The following is a 22,830-nucleotide window of genomic DNA, read 5'->3' as shown; positions in this document are numbered from 1 at the left end:
TAAAGAAGGTTATTGCTACTAAGGGCAACATAGTAACTGTTGGCCTTTTGGACATTCCTGAGAGCAAACATGTTCTCCCTTAGTATGTTCCTTCTGTTACCTCCAGGGGCAAAGCAATGGTCCAGTTGAGCGTGGACTTTGTTCTTTCTTGGATGTATTGAAACAATGAATTATTGTTATAGAAAATGAATGTTTTTTTTTTTTTTTAATGGGTAGATTTACCAGTTAACTTTTTTTTCTTAACTTCCCCCTTTTGACATTTTATCTCAAACTATACCAGTCAGATGACGAATAGTATGGCTTTGACATTTTAAATTATGTGGTAATGTTTGTGTAGGGTGTCGCTCAGTGGACACGTATGAACACAGATTCCAAGTTGGCACTAAACAATATCGACTTTGATCATCAAACACCGTTCATTATCGTGCAATTAGTCTGGTAAGGAGGAAAATTCAGTGTTAGTTTTCAGTTTTTAGTAAAAATACACTCATGGGGCTTTTATAGGTTGTTGATCTTTTTTTCTGTTTTTCTGAAATTTGCCAAAAAATGTAGAGTGTAGCTTGGGCCCCACACTTGTGATTGGGACATCTCTGCTTCTGGTGTTTTATAATTAGCCACCCTCTAAAATGCCACCTTACCCTAAGGTTCGGCCGTCTGTGTCCTTCAGACTATTGGTTCATCCTGCTTGCTGTCACTTCTCTTTAGCAGGCCTCGTGCAGATAATAGCAAGCCTGGCTTTAGTGTCAGTATGTAGCCATCAGCTCTGAAGTTAGGTTGTTTTTTCAATCCTCACCTGAGAAACATTAGTTGGTTGCCTCCTGTACACACCCTGACCGGGGATTGAACCAAATCCTAGGTATGTGCCCTGACCAGGAATCAAACCCACAACCATTTGGCGTATGGGACAACGCTCCAACCAACTGAGCCACCCAGCTGGGGTCTACATCGATGTTTTGAGTGTCTATTCTAGGTTAGGTGTCCTTTACACAAAGCATGACAGAGGGCCCCCACGTTCCATTTTACCCAAGGCCCCACAAGTTATGTCGCTGGTCTTGTCTAGGCCTGCTCTTACTAAATCTCCTCGAAGCATTTGACACAGCTCATCACCCTCTTGGAATACTTTCCGAACTTCCCACCACCACAGTCTCCTTGCCCCTCCTGCCTCACCCATGGCTCCCTTGTTTGCTTTCCTCTCTCAAGGTGAGTACCACCACCCTCTCTTATCCATGCTCAGTCCTGAGTGACCCCGTTCAGTTCCCAGTCTCTAGTACTGTCTAGGCTGCTGCTGCTGCTAACAGTGACAGAAACTCTAGGGACAGTCGTTACACCTGACTGTCTTCTGTGTGCCAGGCATGAATTATAAGTATTATTTCACTTAATGCTCTAAGTACCTCATTTTGCAGATAAAGTGTCCCAGTCAGAGAGAGGTTGGGTAGCCTACCCAAGGGCACAGAGCTGGTAAGCCTGGATTTCAGTCAGCAAGTTGAATTCTATACTTTGCTTTTTAAACCACCACACTGGACAGTGAAAACCCCTTCCTGAGCTCCAGGTGAGAATGTCCAACACCCTACTTGGTATTTCAACTTGTATGGCAAACATCTTAAACTTTATATTCTAAGAAGTACTCTTGATGTCCCACCCCGTTCTGCCTCGCTCTCAACCTCCTCCTCTTCTGGTCCTTCCATCCTCATTAGGAGGCACTGGAATTCACCTGGGTGGCCTGCCAAAAGCTTGGCATCTTTGCTGCTTCTCGTTCTCTCCTCCATATCGAATCTGTCAGCAGCCTCATGGGCTTCACCATGTGTCTTCCCTCCCACGGCCCCTGGGCCAGACCTCCGCCTCCCCGACAGATCATTGGAACAGCCTCCTAACGGATTTCCTTCTTCAAGTCTGTCCCCCATAGTCTCCACACAACAGCCAACGTGGCTTTTTTCCCCCCTAAATGTTTCTTGTTTTTTTTTTTCAAGTTTTATTAATTAATTTTTGTTACAAATGTTTCTCCTTTTCCCCCCATAGACACCCCCCTCCCCACCCCACCCCCACTCCCGGCACTGTTGTCCGTGTCCATTGGTTACGCACACATGCATATAAGTTCTGTGGTTTATCTCTTCCCTCCCCCCACCTCCCTCTTCAGGTTTGTCAGTCTGCACTGTACTCCTTTCTATGTCTCTGGGTCTATTTTGTTCATCAGCTTATTTCGTTCATTAAGTGAGATCATGTGATACTTGTCTTTCTCTGATTGACTTATTTTACTTAGCATAATGCTCTCTAGGTCCCTTCATCTTAAGTGTTTTATTGAAGCATAAGATATGAGTCAAAATTGGACACCATGATGAATCTTCACAGTGTGACATGCCTGTTTAGCCAACACCCAGAGGAGAGACCCAGTATCACCAGTGCCCTTAGAGGCCACCTTGGTGCCCCTTCCAGCTGCTGCCTCCCTCCCTGCCACCCGGATCACCTCTGTGCTACTTCTGACTCCATAGGTTAATGCACTGCCGCTTGAACTTCACACACATGAACTTTAATTGCACAGTAGTTATAGAGTATCAATGTACCACAATTTATATATCAAATTTACTTTGATGGATATTTGAGTTTCTAGCTTTGGTCTATTTTTAATGGTACTGCCACAAACATTCTTGTATGTTTTTTGCTAAACATATATAAGAATTTCTGTCAGGTATGTTCTTGGGAGTGAAACTGCTGAATCAGATGGTAAGTGTATAGTCAGCTTTGGTAGATATTTCAAAAGCAATTTTTCTAAGTGGTTACAGCCACCAGCATTATATGGGAATTCTAGTTGTTCACATCCTCACCAAGATTTGGTATTGTTTATCTCTTTTTTTGTAGTAATATCTCATTGTGGTTTTAATTTACATTCTGCTGGCGACTAATAGAATTGAGTATCTTTTCATGTTTATTAGCCATTTGGCTATACTTTCTTTTTTTTTATCCTCACCCGAGGACATTTTTCCATTCATCTTTAGACAGATTAGGAAGGAGGGAGAGAGAGAAACATCGATGTGAGAGAGACACATCAACTGGTTGCCTCCCGTGCGATCCCGACCAGGGCTGGGGATGAACTCAACCGAAGTACGTGCCCTTGACCAGAACTGAACTCAGGTCTCATTGGTCCACAGGCCAACGCTCTAACCGCTGAGCCAAACCGGCCAGGGCCTGGCTATCCTTCTTAATGAAGTGCCTATTTAAGCTCTTTGCCAGTTTTTCTGCCTTTTCTAATTGGCTTGTAGGAATCTTTGTAGATTCTTTGTTATATGTTGGATGTATTTATTGTAAATATCTTCTTCCATTCTCTGGCCTGCCTTTTCAGTTACTTTGTGGTACCCTTCAATGAGCAAATTTTTTTTCATTAGTAATTTAGTACTTTTCATGTCCTGTTTAAGTAATCTTTGCCTATCCCAATGGCCATGAAGATGTTCTATATTCTCATCTAAAAGCGTATTGTCTTACCTATCACATTTAGATCTACAACCCATAGGGAACTCTTTTTGCATGTATGTATAGCATAAAATGTAGGCATCATTACTTTTGTTTTTTATGAATATCCAGTTGATCCTACTTCATTTTTTGGAAAGATCACCTTTTTCTCATTGTCAGAGAGGCAATTTTCTTTCTTTCTTTTTTTTTAAAGAAATCACAAATACTGTCTCTTTTTATTATTATTATATTTTTGTTACGTGCCCATAGCGGGAACCGAACCCGGGACTCTCTGGTCCGCAGGCCAACGCTCCAACCGCTGAGCCGAACTGGCCAGGGCCAGAGAGGCAATTTTCTTAAATTCATTGAGATCTCCCTGCTCGAAATCCTTCAACGGTTTTCCATCGCACTTAGAATAAATACCCACCTGTTACCATGGCTTCTGGCTGGCCTCTGCGTGCTTCTCCGCTTCCCTCTCGTGCTCTCTTTCTCCCACCACTGTGGACACGCCGGCCCCTTGCGGTTAGTTCCTTGGTCTTCACGCGCATTGTCGTATGAGGCCCTTGCACGTGGGGCGTTCTTTCTCACATCTTAGCCTGGGTCACCCTCCTCTCACTCACGTGTGCTCAGATCCTTTCCTTTGAAAGGACCACTACCCACCCCATGTAATATTAAGAAATAATAATATGTTATAGTCTTCTGAATATGTATGATATTACTAATGAATCTTCTCCCCACAACATCATGATTCCTTGGGGTAAGGGATTGTGTCCTGCTGTCCTTTTGTTGATCTTTTTTGCAGCAGAATATATTACAACTCAAATAGAGTCCTAAGTATAAAGCATGTGATAATTCATTGTTTTCTCTGTATTTGCTTCAGATAATTCAGACTCTGGTATAAATATTTAATAATTTGATCAGCTGTGGTGGAACATCAACTCTTTGTACTTTGCAAAAAAGGAGTAGTAGACAGCACTACAGTTTGAAACATAAAAACTCACTTTAACTGTTTTACATGGAAACAGTGCATAGGTTAAGTAAACCCAAGTGAATTTTACCAGCGGATAAAGAATTTGTTTATTTATTTACTAATCCTCACCTGAGGATATTTTTCCATTAATTTTTAGATGGAGTGGAAGGGGTGGGTGGGGAGAGAGAGACAGACAGACAGACAGACAGACATTGATTGGCTGCCTCCTGTACAACCCCAACTGGGGCCAGGAATCAAACCTCCAACCCAGGTGTATGCCCTTGACCAGAATCAAACTGACTGGGCCAACGCTTTAACTGCTGAGCCAAACTGGCCAGGGTAATGTGGCTAAAAAACTTAGAAGGTTTTCAGTGACTTTATATAGTCCATCTAACAGTAATGTTAATTGCATTTAAATTTTATAAAGTCGTATTTTTTTTCCTAAGCATTCTACAATCTAGACTTAGTGATTCTCATTGACCTGGTTTCAATTATTGCGGCTATTCTGGGGGGCTACTTGCATATGTAAAGTTTGGTTTTGGGGCAAGAGTTAGAACACGCTTTCATTTATTCTTTTTTTTTCTCACTCAAGGATATGTTTTTATTGATTTTTAGAGAGAGAGGGGAAAGGATAAGGAGAGAGAGAAACATCAATGTAAGAGAAACATCGATTGGTTGCCTCTCATATGCTCCACTACTAAGGATCAAACCCACAACCTAGGTATGTGCCCTGACCAGGAATCGGGCGCACAGGACAATGGCTCCAACCAGCTGAGCAACCCGGCCAGGGCTGTTTGTTCATTTTTTGTCCAAGGCATCTAGTTCCACCATTGATTGCATTTGTGTTCCTTTTCCTAAAGCCTTAAGCTAATATCTGGCACATAATTCTTTTATTCATCATAGAATGTCATAAACTAACAGCAGAAAAGATTTTTAAGGTCATCTCGTCTAGCTATAGAAGACATTCGTGGGGCCCTGGCCAGGTGGCTTTTACCAAAACAAAGCAGGTTTGAATACCGGTCAGGGTACATACCTAGGTTGTGGGTTCAATCTCTGGTCAGGGTGTGTACAGGAAGCTACTGATCAATGTTTATCTCTCACTCACATAGATGTTTCTCTCTCTCTTTCTCTTTCTCTCGCTTACTTCCTCTTCTCTTCTCTCAACATTTCCTTAGGTGAGGATTAAAAAAAAGAGGGAGAGAGAGATATTAATGGTTCAATTGACAAAATTGGAATACAGTTGTAGATTCAAGTATTGTCAATGATAAATTTTCTGAAGTTGATAACTGTTCTATGTATGAGAATATTTTTATTCTTAGAGAGATACACTGAAGTATTTAGGAATCAAAGTGCCATGATGATGTATTTTCATACTACCAAATGGTTCAGGAAAAAAAACCTGCGTGTGTGCATACTCGTGTACAAAGAGAGTGCATGTGTGCGAGTGTGTACCAGAGCAAATTATAGACCAAATGAAGCAAAATAGTAATAATAGATGGATCTGGTAATGTGTATTTTAGTGTTCTTTATATTATTCTTGTAACTTTTTATAAATGAAATTATTTCCACAAACACAGTTTTTTAAAAATAATCCTGCCTTCCAGCCCTCTCAGGAAAACCATTCCGTTCTCATGACAGAGGTTAAGTAACTTTGCTCAGCCACCCTGGGAGCCAGAGACAGACGCTGTGCTCTGTCATACTGATCTGCCTTCTTCACAGGGCCAGGGAGCCTGTGTGTGGTTACACGTAGCCAAGCTTGCATATTCATGATGGAGCTTTGGGTTTCTGCTAAAACGTATTTTTGCCATTACCTGGTCAGCCTTACAACCTTCAGCCCCTCTATTACCTGGACATCTTGTTACTAGATATGCTGCCCATTGTAATGAGACATGCCTACGTGTTACATTAGAATAACCGGCGTTTTTGTTCCTCTCCTTCTTGATAGCTACCGCCTCCTGGGACACATTCCTCATGCTGTGGAGCTGCAGGCCGCAAGCCAGGGCCTTCAGATACGTGGGCCACAAGGACGTCGTGACGAGCGTGCAGTTTTCTCCGGTGGGAAACTTGCTGGCGTCTGCATCGCGAGACAGGACTGTTCGACTCTGGATTCCCGACAAGTAAGAGGAGCGGACATCGGACGCGCTCTGCATGTAGACATGGGGAAGAGAACAGGCTGGTCCTGCTGCACTTCTGGGGATGGCCCGGACTCCCAGTTACCTGCCCTGCGCTCAGCCTGAGTCTCACACGAGGTGTCAAGTCAGACGCCTTCATAGCGCTTTGTTCTCATCTTAACTCACAACTAAGTCTTCTGTTTGAAAACTGTTTCTAACCATGGGGATATGTTACTATGTATTAAGTTATGGGGGGGAGATGATAGTTATCAATCCCTTAGTAAATCTGATACAAGCTTTAGATTGTCTCCCCAGAGATACACATTGGCATGTGTAACAAAAACTACAGTTCCTTAACCTCCGAAAGCCTCATTCATGGGTCTTTAGGGACCTTTGGACCCCACTAAAAGCCCCTGTGCCAGAACTGTTCTTTCTGTGTATCATTCACTGTTAGGCTCCAGAACGTTCTTGCTAAAGAACATTTCTGACAAAAGTGTGAGTCAGTCGTTGCATGTGTCGGGAGGCCCTGTCCGTGGGGACGAACCTCTCCATAAGACACCTCAAACCCTCGTTGGTAGCTCGTCTATTTTAAGCAGTTATTGAGCCATTCATCTTTTTCTATGTTTTTAAACTCTTAATTATGCAATTTTTCAAACACACTTGAAAAGAGAGAGACTAGCGCAGACCCCCTCGCCCCGTCCCCATCTATCAGATCCGCAGTTTCAGCACTGCCGACCTCGTTTCATCTGTGCGCCGCTCCTGTTCCTTTTCTCTAGAGTCTTTAGAACAATCCCACACATCACGTCATCTCCCGCTATGTATACTTCAGAGAATAAGAATTTGAGCCATTTCTATGACTCTGGTGTGGCAGGATTTGATTGGTGGCCTGGGACTGATCGGGCTCTCCCCGAAAGAAAGCTCGCGAGGCCTTTCCCTCCACCACCCGAGGGGAACGCCACGCTCAGAAATCCGAGTAGGATCCTGATGGCAGCGCAGACTGTTGAAGAGAAATGATGTGTTGTGATGACACTGTGGATGACAATAGAGAGGGGATCTGTAAGGCAGAGAGACAGGTTTGTGGTTTAAAAGGGGAAGCATTTTCTAAAATCCTAAATTTTTGGGATTGAGGACCAGCACAACACAACCTCAGTCACCCACTGCGAATTCAAGGAACCCTTGGTGAGCACAGGGGAACCATTACACACACTGAACCATTAGTCTGCGCTGGCCAATCTAAGCACAGAAAGTAAGCTGGGTGGGTGTCTCTTGTTCCTCTATTTATTTTTTTTATTTATTTTTTTATCCTCACCCGAGGATATTTTTCCATTTTTTGTACAGATAGAGTGGGAGGGAGAGAGAGGAAGGGAGAGAGAGAGAGAAACATCGACGTGAAGGGACACATCGAGTGGCTGCCACCCGCATGACCAACCAGGGCCGGGGACAAACTGCAACCAAAGTACGTGCCCTTAGCAGGAACCGAACCCGGGTCTCTCCGGACCGCAGGCTCTAACCGCTGAGCCAAACTGGCCAGGGCTCTTGTTCCTCTTTTTAAATCATAGAATGGGCCTAGGCAATAGCAGATCTCAGCAGTGGGAAGGAAACTCATGTATTAGATTCTCTATTGCTGCATAACAAGTGTCAAAACACAGTGGTTAGGTCCTGGCTAGGTCCTGGCTGGTTAGAGCGTTGGCCTTTGGACCAGAGTCATGGGTTTGATTCCAGTCAAGGGCACGTACCTCGGTTGCAGTTCAGTCCCTGGCCCTGGTTGGGGTTGTGCAGGAGGCAACTGGTTGATGTGAAATCTCTCACATCGTTGTTTCTCTTTCCCTCCCTCCTACTGTATCTGAAGATAAAGGGAAAAATATCCTTGGGTGAGGAATAAAAAAACAAAAACATAGTAGCTAACTACAATAACTATCACTTCTCACAGTGTTGTGGGTTGTATGGATGATTCTTCTGCCCCATGTGGTGTTGGCTATTGCTTATTTTTTTTTTTTAATATTTTTTCTTTATTGATTTTACAGAGAGAGGAAAGGAGAGGGAGAGAGAGATAGAAACATGGATGAGAGAGAACATCGATAGGCCGCCTCCTGCATGCCCCCCACTGGGGATCGGGCCCACAACCTGCATGTGCCCTGACCGGGCATCGAACTGATGACCTCTTAGTGCCTGGGTCGACGCTCAACCACTGAGCCGCACCGGCCGGGCTTGGCTACTGCTTTTGCAGCTTCATTAAGCCAACAGCAGGACTGGTGGGCCCAGCACCTCACTCGTATGCCAAGGGCCTTGGTACTGGCTCTTGGCTGGGGCACCCTGGTCCTCCACAGACCCCCTGCCTGGCGGGACAGGCACTTGCACGCAGCGTGGCAGCCAGCTTCCAGGGCAGTAGAAGCAGACGCCGCTGGACCCGTTAAGGGCCAGGCCTGAAGTGTGCACAGTGTCACTTCTGCCCCATTCTGCTGGTCACAGTAAGTCGCCCAGCAGCCCAGAGCCAGAGGGAGGAACATGGCAGCTCTGCCCCCTGTGGGAGGACTGGCGCGAGTGGGCAGGGTGAGGAACCGTGGGCAGCTGTAGAGCAGACGGGCACCCGGCAGGTGAGAAAGACCAGTGGCGGCGGGTCTGGCCTGCAGTTTGGCACAGTGGGCCGTTGAGAGAATCTGGGCAGAAAGGACAGGTAAATATGGGGAAGCAGAGCACCTACATTAAGGCAAGGTGAGGAATTAGAAACATGTTAAGCACAACAAACAAGGCACTCCTTGTTTTTTTTTTTTATTCCTCACCTGAGGATATTTTGCTACTTATTATCAGACAGAGTGGGAGAGAGAGAGACAGAGAGAAACATGGACATGATAGAGCCACATGGACTGGTTGCCTCCCACACAACCCGACCAGGGCCGGGGACGAATCGCAACCGAGGTACGTGCCCTTGACCGAAACCGAACCCGCGACTCACTGGTCCACGGGCTGACGCTCTAACCGCTGAGCCAAACCGGCCAGGGCGCTCCTTGTTCTTTTGTCTGTCTGTTTACACGCTTCCTGTTGGGACCGGATCCAGTGGCCAGCCTGGAGCTGAGAGGGGCCTTCAGGAAGAAGGAGTGCAGCCCAGAACTGAGGAGCGGGGCAGGTTTCGATGATGCTGACTGTCTCTTGGCTTCCTGGTCACAGCAGATGCCAAAGCTTTTGTTTTCTCCAGCTCTTATATCTGAATTCAGGCCAAACTGCACTCTGACCTCTACCCAAAGAACTTCCCCTGAAGTTTCACCGAACCAGTCCCTGAATGCCCCTCCTGGTTTTTAAATATTGATTTTAGTTATTCCTGGTATAATGTCATGTATCGGGTGTCGGGTGTTGGAGGTTCAGGACAGTCCCCTTTGTCTTCTGTAGGCCACTGGAGGGTAAGCCAGGCTGGACCCAAGAACCTTTAAGTGTTGCCTCTTCCCAGTGGAATTCAACAAAACGCATCGAGCTCTTTTTATATGCTTGGCATTGTGCCAGAGTCTGGTCTTACAGAGGCGAATAAATCATCATTCCTGTCCTCAAAAAACTTACTGCTTACTAGGAGAGACATATCTTTTTTTTTTTTTTTTTAAGTATTGCATAATGTAATCAGCAAAACAGATGGAGCAGAGGGGGCAGTTGAGCCTGTCGGGGCTGGTCGAACAGGTCTGGGCTGGGAAGCAGCAGGTGCGAAGAAGCCGGAGGTGCTGGGACTGTTCTCAGAGAACGAAGTTCAGTACCGGCAGGACACCTGCCAGAGAACGCGGGGGTTGTGCCTCTTTTGGGAGGGCAGCCAGTGACACGCTGGCACTGGGATCTGCAGGCTTGGAGTTACCCCTTTAGCCAGGTATTAAGCTCAGTATATAGGTGACCGGAGTGGATAAAAGATTAGAGCAGGGAGACCAGCTAAGAGGCTTTTGCAATAATCTGGGTGAAGGATACTGAGGGTGTATCTACCTTCACGCAAGCACAGCGGGGACAGAAGAGGGATTCAAAGACACTCCGCGATGTCACGGTCACTCAGAGGTGTGCTGACCTAGTGGGCGTGGGAGGAGAGGCAGGGGGAGTTGTTGAGTGTGACCTCCAGGCTTCTGCAGATTCAGGATCTTTTTCAAACAGTCACAGCGATTTTCCTCCTAAGGTGTCACCTGCGTCGACGTGACTTTCTGGGTGGAAAACTGCGAGTCCGGATGCGGTGTAAAGTGAAAGTGCCTTGGGAACGTCGGAGAGCGACACCAAGCTGTGTTCTCCAAAGGCCTCCTTTTAACTCCAGGGCTGTCTGCTCCCTGCTCCTGTTTTAACATTGTTTCCCCTGCTGCTTCTCCTTAAATTAAGCCATGTTATTTTCTCCATCTGTTTTTCCTATTCTCTTTTTCCCACCCTAACCAAGAAAATAAATGCATCTGAAATTTCAAGGTGTGGAGAACTGAAGTACTGTGTTACCATTTACCCTTTGTTTTGCTCCTATGTGACTGGGCCCAGGAGCATCCCAGTGGAGGTGGGGGGGGGGGGGGATCAGTTCTCATCACTGGTGGGTGGAAACAGGAAAGTCAGAGGCAGATAACTCAGGGACATCTCCTCCTTCCCAGCCCAGACTTTCTGTCCACACAACTTGCGTGTGACCCCAGTTTGAAAACATTGCCTTGGAGATAGTCATTTAATCAGTCTTAGCTTTTCTAGAGGAAATAGCTTTTCTAGAGAAATAGCTTTGCTCTTTCTGGAGGAACAGCAGGAACTTAAAATGCGTGGCAGAGAGTTGTTCAAAATGTTATTACCCTATCTTCAAATTAAAACATAAAGAGTAGCCCTGGCCGGTTTGGCTCAGCGGTTAGAGCATCGACCTGCGGTCCAGAGAGACCCGGGTTCAGTTCCTGCTAAGGGCACGTACCTCGGTTGCAGTTTGTCCGAAGCCCTGGTTGGGTCATGCGGGTGGCAACCACTCGATGTGTCTCTTTCATGTTGATGTTTCTCTCTCTCTCTCTCTCTCTCTCTCTCTCCCTCCCTCCCTCCCACTCTATCTGAACAAAAAATGGAAAAAAATGTCCTCAGGTGAGGATTAAAAAAAAAACCATAAAGAGTAGCCCAGCTGGTGGGGCTCAGTGGTTGAGCATCCACCCATGCACCAAGAGGTCACTGGTTCTATTCCTGGTCAGGGCACATGCCTGGGTTGTGGGCCCGATCCCCAGTGGGGGGCATGCAGGAGGCGGCCAATCCATGTTCTCTCTCATTGGTATTTTTATTGCTCTTCCTCTCCTTTTCTCTCTCTCTAAAAAACAATAAAGAAAAAAAAAACATAAAGAATAAATATTTCAGGGTGGGGACCACCAGAGTCTTTCTTACCAAGTATCAGTTGTGACTTTAATTGACAAAACCAGCTTGAAAGAGTATCAGTAAAGAGTAGAAGACAACACAACCTTTCACATTTCTGTTAGTGTTGCAAGAGTTGAGCTGTTTTATGATTTCAGAGTCTGTATACTGACTAGCGATTGATTATAATTAATCAAGTGTTATAAACATTAAACTGTTTCTTTCCAGGAGAGGGAAATCCTCTGAATTTAAAGCTCACACAGCTCCAGTTCGCAGTGTGGACTTCTCAGCTGATGGCCAGTTTCTAGCTACAGCTTCTGAAGACAAATCCATCAAAGTATGGAACATGTATCGCCAGCGCTTCTTGTATTCCTTGTACCGACATACACACTGGGTGCGCTGCGCCAAGTAAGTGCAAAAAGTTTCATAAGAAGATTTCCACATTTATTTCCTTTAACTCCCAGAAAAGGAGTTTGTTTTCCTTCCTTCCTTCCTTCCTTCCTGCCTGCCTGCCTGCCTGCCTGCAAACATTTATTGTGTGCCTGGGAACACAACAGAGATGAGAACAATAGTAAACAAAACAGTTGAAAAACCCCTGCTCCCCTGAAGCTTGCATTCTAGAGAGGGGAGGCAGGCAGGGAACACACAGGGAAATGGATATGGTAGGTCGGATGGCGGTAAGTTTTAGGGAACAAAAAAGAGCTGAATTAGCAGGAGGGCTACACTTTTAAATAGAGTTCCAGGCAATATTTACAAAAGGGTGGCCTTTGAGCAGACCCTACAGGAAGGAAGAGAGTGAGGCTTGAAGATACTTGGGAAAGGAGTGTCTTGGATAGAGGGAGCAAGTATGAAAGCCCCTAGCTGGAGCCTGCTGGCTCATTGAGGACAAGTATGGAGCCCGCTGGCTGAGTGAGGTCGGTAAGGAGCCCGCTGGCTGAGCGAGGACGGTATGGAGCCCGCTGGCTGAGTGCGGGCGGTAAGGAGCCTGCTGGCTCATTGAGGACAAGTATGGAGCCCGGCCGAGCGAGGACGGTGTGGAGCCCGCTGGCTGAGTGAGGACAAATAAGAAGGCTGGTGGGGGCGGAGCTGGGGCGGGTGTGGTAGAAATTCAGAGGGCGGTCAGGCGCAGCTCTGATGTGCCCTGTGAGTGAGATGAGATGCCATTGGGCCTTGTTCATTTTCCGAGTCACCCTGTAATGGGCTGGGTCACTTGGAGTCGGGGGGGAGAAGAGACCGTCAGAGGTCAGGCAGGCTGGCGAGTAGTTTCCATCCTGGTTTGGACCATCCCCGGTGGTGACACTAGAGATTTTGAGAAGTGGCTGGATTGTAGCTATAGTAGTCTGAAGTTACTACCGACCGTGCTTGCTGTCCTACTGGATGGACAGAGAAAGAGGAACCAAGACTCACTCCATAGTCTTGGCAGCATTCTGAGGGGGAAGTGCTACTGTAGGTGTTATTACTGTCAGCCAACAGCCACGGGGCCCTTCGTGTCCCTAAAACACACCGCTAACATCCTCGAAGTGCTTGTCTCGCTTCCCCTCGGAACTGTCCCGGGAGGGAAGGCTGTTTTCTTTTCCCCACTGTGCAGATGAGGACACTGGGCGTCAGCCTGAGCGTCGAGCTTGTCCAGATGAAAGTGGCAGAAACAAGTCCTTTTTCTGCTCTTGGCCGATGTGTTGGTGGCGTGGAGGGCGGAGGGAACGGCCAGCGGGCTGCAGTGCCCTCGGTCCCCCTCCAGGCCTCTGCGTGCCGGCCCCACTCTCTCGGACACCCTGGTCCACACTTCGTGACCACTCTTCTCGTGGCTTTCCCCAGCTCCAGTTGTAGAAAAAGGTGCCAGGGGTGATCCCAGCTCAGGCCCATGCCCGTCCCAGCCAGGCAGTGAGCTCCTGTGGTCGTCTCAGTTCAGCCAAACACCTGACTGAGACCAGTTAAGCTGTCCGGGGAGGAGGGCTCCTTCCAGCCATAGGTTCTGGTGAGAGAGGACAGTTCTCACAAGAGGGGGCTGGGACAGACACGGTCACCGGGGAAAACTGAGCCTGAACCCAGCAAGCACTCGGCTTTGTGCCGCTGTGGGCACGGGGACCCCCGCTGGGCTGTGGCGGGATGGGGGAGCAGCCCAGGTCTGTGCGCGGCCTCAGCCCACACTCCTAACACCTGTGACGCTGTCAGCGGAACACGGTTGCTTAAGAGGGTGTTGAATCTATGGTAATGAGTCTAAGAAAAATTAAAAATACAGAAGGCCATGCTTTTAGTCAGCAGTTTTTTTCTTCTAAAGATTTCAGCTACTTTTGGCTCTGGCCATCTCAGTATTTGTCTTTTCTTCTTCTTTTTTTTTTTTTTCCGGATAGAGTGAGAGGGAGAGAGGCGGGAAGAGAGAGAGAGAAACATCGATGTGAGAGAGACACATCAAGTGGTCGCCACCCACACGACCCAACCGGGGCCGGGGACATCCTGCAACCGAGGTACGTGCTCTTAGCAGGAACCAAACCCGGGATTCTCTGGTCTGCAGGCCAGTGCTCTAACCGCTGAGCCAAACCCGCCAAGGCTCAGTATTTTTTATATATCCCATGTAGCTGTGTAGTTGAGAACATGGACCTGGAACCTATATATATAGGTAACATCCCAATACTGCCACTTAACCAGCTGTGTGACCTCTGGGAACGTTACCTAACTTCTCAGTGTTTCCGTTTTCTTACCTGTGAAATTAGGACAATGATAACAGTTACCTGCCACATATGTTGTCATGGTATTTAATTAAATGAGCAAATATAGAGAGAGAATATACATAGTAATCACTAGAAAAATCTTAGCCATCATCTGCATCATCATTGGACATATTTTTATTTAATTTTGAAAGATATTTTATTACTTTGAGTTGATAATTATTTTCCATCTAAGAAGGTTCCAAGAGGCGGTCAAATCACTTAATTGTCTTATAGTAACAAATACATTATTATTTATGTATCAACGATGCTGTAGTAAGAAGAGGAGACAAAGATCTATCATCTAGTAGATCAGGCCCAGAGAACACATAGGCAGCTGGGCCAGGTCCTGGGAAGAGTTATTTAACTCCCACTATGTGTCAATTTTTAATGTTTGGCAAAGAGACTGATTTTTATTATCTTCATCACAAAGTTCAACATAAGCAAAAACATTGAACATTGATTTAACTAATCAAGACAGAATGTTTCATGTATACTCCGACTTATAACAAATAAATAGCTATTAGTTATCCAGTTTGTCTTACATGCCTACCCATCCTTCCAAGAAGAGTTTAAGGTGGTCTGTAATGATGCTCACACCTGCGTATGTACCAGTCACGGGAGAGGATGAGGAGGCAGTTCTCCCTGGAGGCGTGGCACCTCGGCCAGCACAGAGTGGACACGTCCAGCCTGCTTCCCGCAGCTGGGGTGCCGACGAAGTGGTGGGGGCTGACACGTTTGCACTTTCTAACCAGAAGGAATCCTACCAAGTGGTTCAGTTAAGAGAACATTTTTTCCTGGAGTAAATTTTAGGAGGTACTTTATTCCTTGCTCTTGTGTTGAATCATCTGTGTATAATATAAAACAGTTTTTTAAAGATAACAATATAAACCAGAAGAATTTAGGAACGGTTGAAAGGTCACCAATGAAGTGAAATTTTGGTTTTCAAAATATTTCTTCCGTGCCCTGGCCAATGTGGCTCAGTGGTTAAAGTGTTGGCCACGATTCCTGTTGAGGGCATGTACCTGGGTGGCAGGTTCGATCCTGGCCCCAGTCAGGGCGCTTGCAAGAGGCAGCCAATTGATGTGTCTCTCTCACATCGATGTTTCTGTTTCTCTCTCCTTCTCCCCTTCCCTCCCTCCCTCCACTCTCTCTAAAAATCAGTGGGAGAATATTCTTGGGTGAGGATCAACGAGAAAAGTGCACCCACTCCCTCACAGCAGAGCGCGCACGCTGCGGCCCGTCCCTGTGCTGGGGTGGAGCTGCAGGACCCTGCGCGAGCCTCCGGGAGCGTCCATGGTTCGAAGGGAGAAAGAGATGCTGAGCAATTGTGCAATGGCGTGACCTTTGAGAAGGTGATGCACAAGATTATTAAAAGTCTGCGAGTGGGGCACTGAACTAGGCTTGTGCGAGGAGAAGTCAAGGAGGACGTTCGGCCCTCGACTGCGGGCAGGAAGGGAAGGGAGGGGAGGCGTCTCATCAGACGGGAGGAGGGTGGTAAACCGGTCCAGAGAGGGAACCAACAGGATAAGCACTGTAGCCTGGGGTTCAAGTGTGCTCCGGGCATTCACCAGTCATTCAGCTGTGGCCAGACACAGGAAGTAAAGTGGGACATGGTCGGGGAGGAGGCAGGGAAGGTTCAGGGCCACTGGGTGATATGAAAAGGTTTGAGGCTCCATCCCCACAGGCTCTACAGAGGCACCGGAAGGCTTGGCATTGGGAACAGGGTCTTTCTGAGCTCTTGTTTACGCATCGGTCTGTCTGCCAGCCTGGCTGTGCAGTAAGGGTGGGCATGAGGTAGTCCATGCCGGATGCACAGGCCTGCCTGCCCCACCCGTTCCCTGGGCGGGGGCGGGGATGGCGCGCGGCCTCTGGGGAGTGAGGCTTCCTTGGGGGACAGTTGTGAGGATGAGAATGCTGAGGGATCCTGTGGGCAAGAGCTGACCCGGGAGTGGTGCTGGTCCTAAGGGGAGCGGAGCTGTGAGAGACGAATGCCTTGCTGCCTAGGTACGTGGTGTGCTTCTGGACACAGCTGTGCCTTGATACTAGCGCATGTGCGTGGGGAGGTATGGGAGTGGGGGTGGGGGGACATGAGCCTTGAAAAATGCCCTTTTGCTTTTTTTAAGGCACTTTCCATAGGAAGTGATAGTGGAGCAGAGTGATGTAAAAGTGGGAGTCATCCTCGCCTCCAGTACCTGTGCACTCAGACACCTGCTTTTTCTCCATCCCAGCACCACTGCCTCATGTTTAGCATCACTGGCCCTTGTAGAGACTTGTGCAGTAACCTCCTAAATGTTCTCCCTGACTGCAGACAGGCCTTCATTCGACCTTCCTCCCCTCTGCTCTGCCACCTCCAACGAGACCTGAAAGCAGATCTCTTCCCGCTGCTCCTCAGCTCCAGAGTGCCCAGTGACTCCTTGCCCATCGGTTCTGCCTTCCTGTCCCAGCATCTTCTTCCCTTTCGCCATTCGCCTGCTACAGCTCCCCAAGTGTGTGAGGCTGTCGTCTGTAATAGTGACATCTGTAATAGCGTCAACAATAAAAATAAAAAAAAAGTCTATTATATTTGCTTTCATATTTGCCTTTTCTAGCACTCTTTATTCCTTTGTATAGATCCAAGTTTCCATCTGGTGTCATTTCCCTTCCGCCTAAAAATCTTCATTTACTATTTCTTGCAGTGCAGGTCTCCTGGTGATGAATTCTCCCAACTTTTTGTTTATCCTTTTTAAAAAATATTTTTGCTGAGATGTTGCATTCTAGTTCAGTGGATAATTTTTCTTTTAGCACTTCAATAATGTCATTCCATTGTTTTCTGGTTTGCATTTTTAGAAAATATGTTTTTATTGATTCTTTTTAGAGAGGAAGAAAGAGAAAGAGAGAGAAACATCCATGTGAGAGAGAAACATCGATCAGCTGCCTCCTGCATGCCCCCCACTGGGGATCAAGCCCAAAACCCTGGCATGTGCCCTGACTGGGAATCGGACCGGAACCTCTCAGTCCATGAGACGATGCTCAATAATCCACTGTGCCACACTGGCAGGGTTGGTTTGGGTTTTTATTGTTATTTCCCTATATGTAACATTCCTGCCCAAAAACCCCTACCCCTGGTTGCTTTAAGGTTTTTTTCTTAGTCTTTTGTTTTTAGCGATTTGACCATGATGAACCGGGGTATGGTTTTGTGTATTATTCTTGTAGCTGACTGAACAGTGTGGATTTATGGGTTCATATTTTTGTCATATTTGTAAAAAAAATTGTCATTTTTTTCTCTATTTTTCTGCCCTAATTTCTTTCTCATCTCGTTCTGGGATTCCAAATTCACACGTTTTAACATTTGATAATGTTTCATAGTTTACAGAGGCTCTGTTCATTTACGCCAACATTTTTTCTCTTTGTGCTTCAGTTTACAAAGTTTCTGTTGACCTGTTCTCAAGTTTGCCAGGGTTTTTCTTTTCCTTCAGTGCCCAGTCTACTGCAAGCTTATCCATTTCTTTGATGAGATTCTCCATTAGTTTGCTCACGATGCCCATCCTTTCCTTTATATCCTTAATTGCTTTTGAAGTCCTTGTCTGCTAACTCCAACATCTATGATGTCTGCGTCACATCTTTGCTGCTTTGTATGTGTCATGATATTTTTTTTAATTGTGTGCCCAAATCATTGCTAAGTGAGATTATGAATTACTCTGTCATTGTCTAGAAAAGAGTTGAGCTTTGTTCTGGGAAGCAATTATCTTATTGCTGGCCCAGCTAGATTCTGTTGGGGCTTGGATTTAGACTTCACAGGGTGTATCCAGAGTAGCCTTTACTCTTATGTTATAGTACTAACAGTCTTTCTAGGATCTCAGCCAGATGGATGTTTGGAGGATTCAGCAAAGTCTGCTCAGAATTTGAGCATCTCTCAGTACTAGGTAACCTCTGTAATCTTTGTTCTGCTCAATCTCCCAGTAGTCGTTCTGTGCCAACATTTCCCTGTGTGTAAGCAGCTTTGTATTTGACCAAAGACTCAGTGGGATTCATAGGCAGATCTTTTGGGGGATTCTGCTCATCATAGTTTCTCTCTCCTTCTCTGCCTCAAAAGTCCAGCCCCGCACTGGCCGATTTGGCTCAGAGGTTAGAGCATCGGTCCACGGACCAATGAGTCACTGGTTTGGTTCCGGTCAAGGGCAGTACCTGGGTTGTGATTCGTCCCCAGCCCTGCTTGGGGTCGTGTGGGAGGTGGCCACTTGATGTGTCCCTTTCACATCGATGTTTCTCCCTTTCTCTCTCTTCCTCTCTCTCCCTCCCACTTATCTGAACAACAACAAGAAGTCCTGTCTCTTAGCAGTTTTGAATTCTAATTTCTGTGTCCTTTGTTCAGCAAGAAAGCTACTGTCTGCTTGGGCTCGGTGTCCTTGCGCCACGCTCTGCAGATTGCTCCCAGGTGGGACCCTGCTGCTCATGTCCTTGGTTTCCATCTCGCAGGATTTACAACCCTGTGCCGTTTCTGTGCAGAGTCTAAAAACAGTTGTTTCATTTATTTTGCCCAGTTGTATGGCTATTTATGGTAGAGATATAAGTCTGATGGCCATTACTCCACATGTCCAGAACTGGAAGTTCTGCCAAAGGAATTTAGTGGAACCTGACGAGCTAATTTTGATATTCATATGGATGAGTTCATGTGCAAGAATAGCCAAGGAAAAGATGACAAGAAAAAAATGAGAAGGGACTTGTCCAGCCAGTGCTCAGAACACAGTATAAAACTAAAGAAATTTAAAAATGGTGAAAATGGTGCAGGATTTAGGAAAATAGGTCACAGAAAGGCCAGAAGCAGGCCCATACATATTTTGTGATAATGACGGCATTGCCAATCAATGGGGGTGTAGATGGACTATTTAGTAGGTAGTTAAGATTATTGGATTTCTTTTTTTTCTTAATTTATTTTTTGTTATAAGAGCATTGGATTTTTATTTGGAAAAAATATAAATTTGGATCTGTATTGAACACCATACATTTACAAAAATTGTAGATGAATTTAACAACTAAATATTAAAAAGTAATCCAGGTGATACTGTTCTTCCTCCAAATACATGGAGAGTGTATTTAAATGAATATAGAGGGTCTTTAGAGCAATTGTTTCTCCCTTTAGTCTTTGAATTTTAAATATGGACTTAAGCAACTAAAATTCTGTGTCTGTCTTTGGGCCCAGTACTTACGAGCTTTTTCCTAAAGTCCATACTTACTCCATGGGGCCCAGAGATGGTGCCCATTAATGTAAAAAGAGATGAACAGTTATGTTCTCTGGACTAACCATTGTTTATGACTATGCTTCTTAATTTACAGAGATATTTTTAAGATATGCCAGCTATTGGGAAATATATTCATACTTTAAAAATATAAGTTAGTATAGTCTTTTTAGAAATCAGTGTGCAGAATATATCAGGAATGTGTGTTACAGTGATTCCACCACAACTGGGAATTTATTATAAATAAATATCCTTTTGTATTCAAAGGAAAAAGATTTATACTCAAAGATATTGCTTTCAGTATAATTTACAATAGTGAAAAATTGTAAACAAGCAATTCTTCTGAATAAAGATAACTGGTTAAATAAATTTAGATTATTATGTAGCCATTATAAGGGGACTATAAGCAGAAATTACATGTGAACATGATTATGTTGGGTGAGAAAGGGCAAAATTCAGAATTCATGATTATAATATAAAGGGCCTATACATGAACAAAAGATAACGTACCTATTACATACAAAATAATAAGTGGTTTCGCTTGGGTGGTGGGGACTGTGAACCTTTTTCCTTACTATATTTCCTAGTTTATTAAACAAGTAATTTTTCTTTAATGAGTAATGAAAACATTTACCATTTGAAATATATATATGTAGGTGAGAAATATCTATTTTAGGGGCAAAAGAATTCTAAAAGTTAGAATTATTGTAGCCCTGTGTTTTTAAAAATAATGTAGACTGTGAGATAACTTAGTTTCTTTATGGTGTTCTGAGTCAAAAATAAGGAGAGGCTGAGACAACTTTTCCAACATCATTGCTTTTAGAGCATTAGTTTTTATGGGGGAAATCTGCTTTTAATTTTCACTTGTTGGTAGTGTTACACGAGATCTTTAACCATCTAAATTGCAAATATTTTTTTTGTTATTGTTATTGTGCTAAAGTATATATAATTCAAAGTTTACCATTTTAAGTATACAGTTCAGCGGCATTAAGTATGTTTGTGTTATATGACAAATTGCAAAGATTTTATTTTTTTATGGAAGGCTTCGCGAACGTGCGTGTCATCCTTGCGCAGGGGCCCTGCTAATCTTCTCTGTATCGGTCCAATTGTAGTGTGTGTGCTGCCGAAGCGAGCACATCATTGCAGAGATTTTAAACATGCTCTTGTTGGCTATAATATTAGGTTAGTACCAGTTCCCTTAAAAAGTTTTGTTTTTTCTTATGCCCTAAATGTTTACTGAGGACCTAGTCAGTACCATGCACTGAGTCTAGGGACACAGCGGTGAATAGGACAGATGTGGTTTCTTGTTTCTTAGAGCTCACTTTTGTTAGGGAAGCAAACAGAACACACAATTGTGAGGGTGGCAGGTGAATGTGAGCTGTGTTCGGAACACCTCCTGGGGAGCTCACCTGGGGGGAGGGGCTCAGGAAGGCTTTTCTTGAGGAAGTGAGGGGAGCAGAGACTTGAAGGAGGAGTAAGACCCTTTTAGGTAATTTAAACTAGATAAAGAGCCAGGGTGGTGGTTGAGGCACAGGGAACAGAGGGCTTGTGAAGAAACACCTGAGGCAGGATCAAGAACTGAGAGACGGGGTGTGGTGTCAGAAATAGGGGAGTGATGAAGATGGAGAGACAGGAGGGCCCTGGTCGGTTTGGCTTCAGACTGAAGGGCCGAGGGTTCGATTCCTGGTCAAGGGCACATACTTGGATTGCAGGTTGGATCCCTGCCCCTATCAGGGCATGTTTGGGAGACAGCCAATCAGTGTGTCTCTCTCATTTCCCAGTCTCTATCTCTCCTCCTCCCTCCCTCCCTCCTTCCCTCCCTCCCTTCCACTCTTTCTAAAAAAAAAAAAAAAAATCAATGAAAAAAATATCCTCAGGTGAGGATTAACACGAGAGAGAGAGAGAGAGAGAGAGAGAGAGAGAGAGAGAGAAGGGAAGAGCCCAGAGAACCTGATAGGCAATGGTAAGAATGTCAGACTTCTTCCAAGGGGAATTGTGAAATCACCAAAGGGTTTTAATGTGAACTCTTTGATTCACAATTTAAACATCATTTTTGTTGCATGTGGAGAATGGAAGAGAGCAGGGCCCATTGTGGTTTGAAGAGCCAGGGACTAGTCCTGGAGTGGAGGGGGGAGTGGAGGAGAAGGAGGAATCAAGCATGACTGCCAGGCTTCTGGCGTCAGAAACCATTTTCCGAGACATGGAACACTGGAGAAGGAGCCGTTTGAGGAAGCTGAGTTCAGATCCAGACAAGTTCGGAGACAGAGGTGCCTGCAGGTTATCCAGGAGGGGACACCCGGAAGGCAAGTGTACTTAAGGGTGGAGATCCCAGTGTTAGATGATCCAACACATCATTAACATATTTAACTTTTTTTATACCTCTTTCAGCTGCTTTTTGTCTCTCAACATTTGCAGGAGTGAATCCTGTGACTGCAATCAACAGATGGTTTCTCTTCTAATGCTGACCAACACTTAAAAAACATAAATATTTTGCTTATTGCCTTGAACTTCAACTTCAGTATGTAAACAGTCCCATCAAAGCAAACTCTGAGACTGCCTTTTTTTTTTTTTTTTTTTCTAATGGGTCTATGAAAGTTTTAGATCTGAATGCAATCCAAACTCTCACATTATCCAAATAGAAAGTGGTGGCCAGGGGGGTTATAAGTTGCAAAAGATTACAGAGTGGGGCAGTTGCACAATCGACCCTACAATTGAGGACTCCGAATGACCAGCAGTCTTTCCACAGCTGTTTGCTGTCTCCCCTCCAGCAACGCTGCTGGCTGCACAGTGCCTCTCTCTTACTAATGGTCTGTTTCTTAAACGACAGGGACAATGCCCATTCTAGTCTCGGAGTCCTGAGGGCTAGAAACGTGTTTTTATAGAATATTTATTCTAATGATAGGAAATATCCAATTAAATCTCTGATTTCTTATGAAAGCACTTTAAAACTTCTCATGGTGCATGGTCCCATTGGGCTCTCTAATGAATGAATAACTCTGTTTCTGTGCCTAGAGACAGGCAATTTTGCATAGTTTTGGGAACACCATAGATTCCAAGTTAAAGATCTACTATGTAACTCT

General features: G+C 45.3%; 1 protein-coding gene and 1 non-coding gene across 2 annotated transcripts in view; one reads left to right on the top strand and one right to left on the bottom strand.

Moving 5' to 3' along the window:
- Nucleotides 1–22,830, top strand: part of POC1B (POC1 centriolar protein B) — a 94,871-nt gene that overhangs the window by 15,159 nt on the left and 56,882 nt on the right. Inside the window, exons 2-3 of the mRNA XM_036251278.1 lie at nt 6,357–6,528; nt 12,055–12,234. Coding sequence (XP_036107171.1) covers nt 6,383–6,528; nt 12,055–12,234 — 326 coding nt within the window. The 5' untranslated portion in view covers nt 6,357–6,382. The remainder of the gene's footprint in view (nt 1–6,356; nt 6,529–12,054; nt 12,235–22,830) is intronic.
- On the bottom strand, nt 20,780–20,886 carry LOC118624799. The gene has a single exon (XR_004958468.1). It is a non-coding gene; the product is annotated as a U6 spliceosomal RNA (small nuclear RNA).

This window comes from Molossus molossus, unplaced genomic scaffold (genome assembly GCF_014108415.1).
Source record: "Molossus molossus isolate mMolMol1 unplaced genomic scaffold, mMolMol1.p scaffold_m16_p_10, whole genome shotgun sequence".
Lineage (NCBI taxonomy): Eukaryota > Metazoa > Chordata > Mammalia > Chiroptera > Molossidae > Molossus > Molossus molossus.
This window is presented reverse-complemented; position numbering and strand designations above follow the sequence as displayed.